This window comes from Brassica oleracea, chromosome C9 (assembly GCF_000695525.1).
Source record: "Brassica oleracea var. oleracea cultivar TO1000 chromosome C9, BOL, whole genome shotgun sequence".
Taxonomy (NCBI): domain Eukaryota; kingdom Viridiplantae; phylum Streptophyta; class Magnoliopsida; order Brassicales; family Brassicaceae; genus Brassica; species Brassica oleracea.
The window spans coordinates 50,395,965-50,402,507 of record NC_027756.1 but is presented as its reverse complement, the minus strand read 5'-3'; the positions used below and the strand labels follow the sequence as shown (position 1 = coordinate 50,402,507).

General features: G+C 44.0%; 2 protein-coding genes across 3 annotated transcripts in view; one reads left to right on the top strand and one right to left on the bottom strand.

The window, feature by feature from the left end:
• Positions 1-4,979: 4,979 nt before the first annotated feature.
• LOC106317467 (polyadenylate-binding protein-interacting protein 5) lies at positions 4,980-5,907 on the bottom strand. Of its 2 annotated transcripts, none has more exons than XM_013755280.1 (3): positions 5,841-5,907; positions 5,353-5,723; positions 4,980-5,235 (listed from the first exon to the last, which is right to left on the bottom strand). In XM_013755280.1, exons 2-3 carry the CDS (start codon positions 5,695-5,697, stop codon positions 5,071-5,073), a joined length of 510 nt encoding a protein of 169 aa, XP_013610734.1. In that variant the 5' UTR covers positions 5,698-5,723; positions 5,841-5,907; the 3' UTR covers positions 4,980-5,070. The 2 variants fall into 2 exon arrangements, with proteins under 2 accessions (XP_013610734.1, XP_013610733.1); XM_013755279.1 differs by having other exon boundaries at positions 5,353-5,726; positions 5,841-5,896.
• A 209-nt stretch (positions 5,908-6,116) lies between these two features.
• The window catches only part of LOC106315566 (psbP domain-containing protein 5, chloroplastic), a 2,676-nt gene continuing 2,249 nt past the window's right edge, over positions 6,117-6,543 (top strand). The window contains exons 1-2 of the mRNA XM_013753332.1: positions 6,117-6,352; positions 6,440-6,529. Of these exons, the coding sequence (XP_013608786.1) occupies positions 6,303-6,352; positions 6,440-6,529 (140 nt within the window). The 5' untranslated portion in view covers positions 6,117-6,302. The remainder of the gene's footprint in view (positions 6,353-6,439; positions 6,530-6,543) is intronic.

Sequence of the window (6,543 nt, the reverse complement as noted above, 5' to 3'; positions counted from 1 at the left end):
TCCTCCGCCAATAAGAGCATCGTCTTGGTGCCAAGAGGCGTCAATCGAGCATCGAGGGCTGAGGGGTTGCGTATCGGGTGGTGGTTGGGTTTCCTCTTCGCCTTGGGATGTGTGTAAGGTTTGCGCTAGTCTTCAGTCGACTGCTTCTGATATAGCTGTTTGTACTGTATCTAGAGGGGGAGTGTCTTTCCCGTTAAAGAGTTTGTCATTTCGAGCTTTCCAGATATACCACAAAAGCCATGGCACGTTATCAAGAATCGAGGGCGGGACGCCTAATTCTTTCGCTCGTCAGAGGATGCGATTAAGGTTACTGGGAGCTGAGTTGCTCGGGAACAAGCCCGGAGAGTGAGGGACATGGGCGAGAGCCCAGACCTGAACAGAGGGAGGACACTCGAAAAGTAGATGATTGACTGATTCGTTGTCGGCTCCGCATCGCGGACAGTTCCTCTCTGAACTACAGTGACGATCTGAAAGTCTACCACAAACCGGAACGCAGTCGGATAGGGCATTCCAGATAAAATGTTTGATCTTTCGTGAGGTCTTGATGGACCATACTTTGGCCTTTAGACTCGTAGTACTTGGCTCGGATACCAAAGGAGGTGCACGGTTTGTATCCATCTCCATCGCTAAGGTGTACCCGGACTGAACCGAGTAAGCTCCAGACTTTGTGAAGGCCCAATTGTAGTTGTCGGGTCTGTGGGAGCGCGGAAGTCTCAAACTCTGGATAAGGGGGATGTCGCGGGGTGATAGTAGTTGGTGGAGCAGCGGGGGGTTCTAGTCGTGAGACAAAGGGTCGATGAGATCACAGACGCGAAGGTTGGGGTTAAAGGAGGGACAACAGGGGATAGCTGGCCGTGGCTTCACGTCTGGTATCCAATGATCGGACCAGACCATGGTGTTATTGCCCATTCCGATTGATCGTCTCAGGCCGGCTTTCAGGAGCGGTTGCGCGGCCACCAAGCTACGCCAGACATACGAGGGAGAGCTTGCCCTTGTGACGTCCACCCCAGTCGATAGGCGAAAGTATCTCCCTTTTAGAACTCTAGCAAGGAGTGAGGTTGGATGTTGGATCAACCTCCAGAGCTGCTTCGCAAGTAGTGCGAGATTAAAGTTTCTAAAGTCTCGAAAGCCAAGTCCTCCCTTATCTTGGGGAATGCATATACTCTTCCAGGCGATCCAGTGTAGTCCTTTGTTATTTTGTTTTGTGCTCCACCAGATGACACTGGTTAGCTTTCTAGTGATCTCTAGTGGGAGCAGAAAACATGACATGACATAGGTTGGGAGTGCTTGAGCCACGGACTTGATTAGTACCTCTTTCCCTCCTTTGGAGAGGAGTTTCCCGGACCATAAGTTAATACGGTTCTGGAGGCGGTCTTGGATAAAGGCGAAGGCTTGTTTTTTACTTCCACAGATTTTCTTCGGTAGCCCGAGGTAGACTCCCATTCCACCTTCCTTCGAGATCCCGAGAGAGCGTTTGAGTTCTGACTTGATATCCGGAGGAACTTTTCTTCCAAAGAGGATGGACGATTTGTTTACATTCAGTTGTTGCCCAGAGGATGAACCATAGGTGTTGATGATCCACACTAGTTCAGAGCATTGCTGGACGTCAGCTTTGCAGAAGAACAGACTATCATCTGCGAAGAGAAGATGGGAGACTGGTGGACTGTTTCTGGCGATCTTGAGTCCAGTGATTCTTCCCTCCCTTTCCGCTCCCTGAATGTGGGATATAAGAGCTTCCGTGAGGAGAATAAAGAGAAAAGGTGATAGGGGATCGCCTTGTCGAATGCCTCGCGAGGGAGTAATATTTCCTTTTGGTTCGCCATTCAGTAGGACCTGGTAAGAGACTGACGAGATACAGAGTTTGATCCATGACACCCACTGCGTAGAGAAGCCTAGTTTCAGTAGGAGTGCTTCGAGGAAAGACCATTTCACTCTATCAAAAGCCTTGCTCATATCGGTTTTGATTGCTACGAACTTTGATCGGCAGCCGGGGTTCGTACGTAAAGCATGGAAAACTTCGTGGGCGACGAGAATATTGTATGTGATCAAACGCCTGGCTACGAAAGCCGATTGGGTCTCCGAAATTATTTTCGGGAGGAATTTCTTGAGATGCTTGCTCATCAGTTTAGAGATGACTTTATAAGAGACGTTACACAGACTTATTGGCCTAAATTTTATCATTTCCGTTAGTCTTTCCGTCTTGGGGATGAGGAAAATATTAGTCTGGTTTAGGCGTGGATCCATAGTACAGTTCGTGAAGAATTCTTTCACTGTAAGTCATACTGCCTTCGCCGTAATGCCCCAATACTTCTGGAAAAATAGGCTCGTCATTCCGTCCAGACCGTGAGCTTTGTCCGGGTTTATATCAAATATTGTGCTCTGGATCTCATCATCTGATGGAATTTTTGTAAGGGCTTCATTCATGGCTGGTGTAACCTTCTCAGTAATGTACTGGAGTGAGTCATCGAAGTCCGAGGGGTTCGACGAAGTGAACAGAGTCTGAAAGTACCCTGTCGCTACTTGTTCCAGATCATCGTCCGTTTCTGCCCATGTACCATTTGTTCTTCATAGCTTCAAGACACGGTTTCTTGCTCTCCTCTGTTTGGTGGTAGCATGAAAAAACTTTGTATTATGGTCTCCCTCTTGTAGCCAATTTGCTCGGCTCTTTTGTTTCCAATAGAGTTCCTCGTCTCTGAACGCTGCGCAGAGGTTCCACTTAAGATTCAAGATTGCCTCAGTTAGCTGAGCTTGCTCAAGTTGGCATTTAATCTCTTCAATTTTTTTTGCCGTGTTGGAGGGGTTGGCCCGTTTCCATCTGGATATAACTTTCCTACAGAACACGATCCGGTAGTGTAGATCATCTCGATCAAAGAGGTTTGGGTCGTTCCAACCCTGAAGAATGGTCTCATGGAAGTCCTCCTTCCCAATGCATCTCTTATCGAATTTGAAACCTCGTCTCCCAGGCTTCTTAATAGAGAGAAAACGCGAGAGGATGGGGTGGTGGTCCGAGCCCCATAAGCGAAGATACTCCACATTTGTGTGAGAGAAGCAATGGTGCCAGTCCTCGTTACCCACATCACGGTCTAGTCGACATTGGAATTTGCCATTGCTTCTATTACCCACCCAAGATAAGGGGTTTCCTGACTATGGGAATTCAATCATTCCACAATTAGCTAGCATGTTTCTGAAGGGCAGGAAGGATGATTCACTACGTTTGCGACCGCCTTTTTTTTCCAGATTACTGGTGATTTCGTTAAAGTCTCCAAGCATGAGCCATGCTCCAGATCTATTAAGGCTCATGCGGGTCAAACGTTCCCATACATTTTCTCGGTAATTAATAACCGGATCACCATAGACAAATGTGATGTAGACTTTGTGTCCTGCTATGGTTGCCTCGATATCGATCATACGATTATCGGAATAAAGAATTGTAACTTCAAAAGAATCTAAATAGAAAAGAGCTAGTCCACCGCTTCGACACTCTGGTTCCACGGTGAACAATTTATTATATCCAAATTCAAACTGAAAATCCTGAATAAAAGAAAAACTATTTTTTGTTTTTGAAAGAAAAAGAAAAGAAGGAATAAAACAACGGTGCAGTTCCCGGAGATGTTTCTTGGCCAGGTATGCTCCGGCTCCCTGACAATTCCAAACTATGGCACTCATATCCTCTCACTGGGTGGTTTCTAGGACACCATCAAACCTGAGAGAGACAAAGGTTTTTTGCTTAAAGCAGAAGGAAACATCTCATTACGAGGGACATCATGGGAGGAGATAGTAGAGAGATTACCCAGAGTGCTTCGCTTACGAGGAGAGCGACCTCGAAGCTGATTGAGCTTCTTTGAAGCCTTTGATGCCTTTTGACCTTTTAATTTCGGGTTCTTTGGAACGAGTTTCTTAAGGTACCCTTTTGCAGAGGTCATGGGAAGCGAGGCACGTTGGGCTATGTCCTGAGTCTGGGCGAGAGCATTTTTTGCTTGAGATGGAGCCGTAGGGAGTGGAACCATCGAGAGATCTTCCTGCAGTTTATTTGTAGTCTCAGCATTATCCGGAGAAAGTTGTGAGATGGCATCGATCTTTTCCGCGTTGTCGTCTGGAACTTCATCAAGGAGATCATCGGTGTCCAGCATCTCTGCATCCATCTCCAAACGTTCTGTTTCCATAACCATACTATCAACAAGAGCTAGCTCATCTTCAGTGAGAGTGATCTCAGGGTCCTGGCCAAGGTCTAAATCAATGTCCAAGTCGAGTTGCTTTGGGACGTTGTTCTTATGACCAGGAGAGGAAGCTTCCGGTCTCGGAGATATGGTATGCTGGTGAGTTTGATGCATGTTTTCTGGATCACGAATGATGACGGAGGATGACCGGGCACGAGGTTCGCGATGTCACATGAAACGTCTCTAAAAAAGGTTGTTATTGACAATTTGAAGGAATAGGATTGTTATGATTGGCTGATAAGGCCCGTTTTAAGCCCTGGCTAGTCTAAGCTCAGTCCAGTAAGTTTCGTTAATGATTTAAGCACTAATAAAGCCTGTCCCTGATTTTTTTTTTTTTTTTTTTGGCATTACCAAAACCGCAAACGCAATCCGAAAAAGATAACCGGTTCCTTGACTTCCATCCAATAATCTGATATATTTGTATCCAGGAAACCAAGACCGTTGGCGTTTTTGGTTAATTTTCTTCTTGTTGAAAAATATACATCAATCTTTTTATTCATTTCTTTTGCTATAATCTCAAGAAACTAAGGATTCTCTAGTTGTAATATACCAAAAACACACATATCAATATCATTCAAAAGAAATGAAGTTTGCAAAACAAAGGGGAAGGGGGGGGGGGGGTGTGGAGGGGTGCAAAAGAGCAAAACTAAACTGCAAATCAACACATCATATTTGCATTCCAAAACAAAACTATACATTATATGCATTTCACTTAGCCACTCACATATCATATACCCTAAGATTATTATCAACTTCACTGATACCACAACCCCCATTCACTGTACTTATTATGGGTGTGTTGTTCATACAAAGAATAAAATAAAATAAACTTCACAACCAATGATTCATCAAATCAGGCCGATACAGGTGCACTGGGGATAACCGATGATGATGATGCAGCGACTTCAATAGCTACCTTCTTTTGTGTTGAGCATTTTGAAGTTGAAGGCCCTGATTCACACATATCCCCAATATCCAGAGTCTCTGGGAGGTTTTCTTGAGCTTCATTGCTATATATCTGCAGGATTAATAGAGATCAGAATCATTACACAAAACTTAATAAAAAAAATAAACAAATGTGACAAACTATGATGTCGCAAGTGAATGAATAGGAGAGATGACTAATGAATCTAACCTCAAGCTGATTGAGCATCTCAATGGTTGCTTCAAGATCACCGCTATTCGCAAGATAAACATCATTAATAGACTCTTGAGAGAGACCAGAGAATGTAACAAGAAGGTATTCAATATCCATGTCAATCTCCATCTCCATGTCAAAATCGTCATCCCTTATCAGCTTGTACGCCACTTCAGATGAAATCTTGGGCATCGACACTTGAACGCCTTCAAAACTTAAATCTTGTGTTGTGGGGTTGGCAAACAGCAAACCGTCCATATCATGATGATGATCAACTCTTTTATAGAGTGGTACGTATGATGTTGCATGGGGATTCAACGCAAATGCTCCTCCTGGATTCATTGCTCCTTGTCTTGGTAAGAAAGGTACTGCTGTATTCAAATTGGTATCCATTAACAAACAAGAGACATAACATAGCAAATTTAACAACACACGAAACATAACATAGCAAATAATAACACGGAAAATACAATTAAAATGCTTACGTTAGAGAACCTGGTCACGAGTTATGGTAAAAAAAAAAAACAAATGACAATCAAAGGAATATATTTTTTGAAAAATGATGGGAAGAAGAGTGATTATTATATGCAAGATTCGAGAACGAAGAGGGATGGTGTCTTGACCTGGTCAACGATCGAAGAAAAAGGAGAAAATGAGCTTAACAAAACTAAGCGTTGACGAGGTCAAGAGACGTAAATGAGTGTTTCTCGTCGAGAGGGTCTGCCTGGACACACGATTATCATTATCCTTGGCCGGGATAGGGACCGAATCTGACGTGTCATCTCTTCCGGTTAATACTGGCTTACAAACCGGAAATTAGAATGACAATTTCGGTTTAGTGTCTGGTTATGTGGAAATGATATCAAAACAAAGAGTGGATTAGATGAGCTAGATAGAGGAGGAAGAAGAAGGTGAAGAAGCTCTAGAAACAAACGCAAGCCATATCCATGGCTCTTTTCTCTCCGTCTTTCTCTTCTCCATGCTATCGTCTTCACAGGTGACTAATTCATCTGCACTATTATACGCCACTGGTTGTTTTTCGTCGAAAGCTTTTTAAATTTTGATTGCGATGTTCAATTCTCAGGTGCAGAAGCAACAACATTTCGAGCAAGTATAATCATGGAGGAGAATCAACAAAGGAGATGATGATTTCTCCTTCTCGTGTTTCTACGAGATCGGTTTCATCGG

What these genes read in the sequence shown, in the direction of transcription:
- LOC106317467 (XM_013755280.1), bottom strand. Translation starts at nt 5,697, where the DNA reads ATGAATCCAGGAGGAGCATTTGCGTTGAATCCCCATGCAACATCATAC. An exon ending in AGATGCTCAATCAGCTTGAG is followed by an intron (nt 5,236 to 5,352) that starts GTTAGATTCATT and finishes TTAATCCTGCAG; the next exon opens with ATATATAGCAATGAAGCTCA.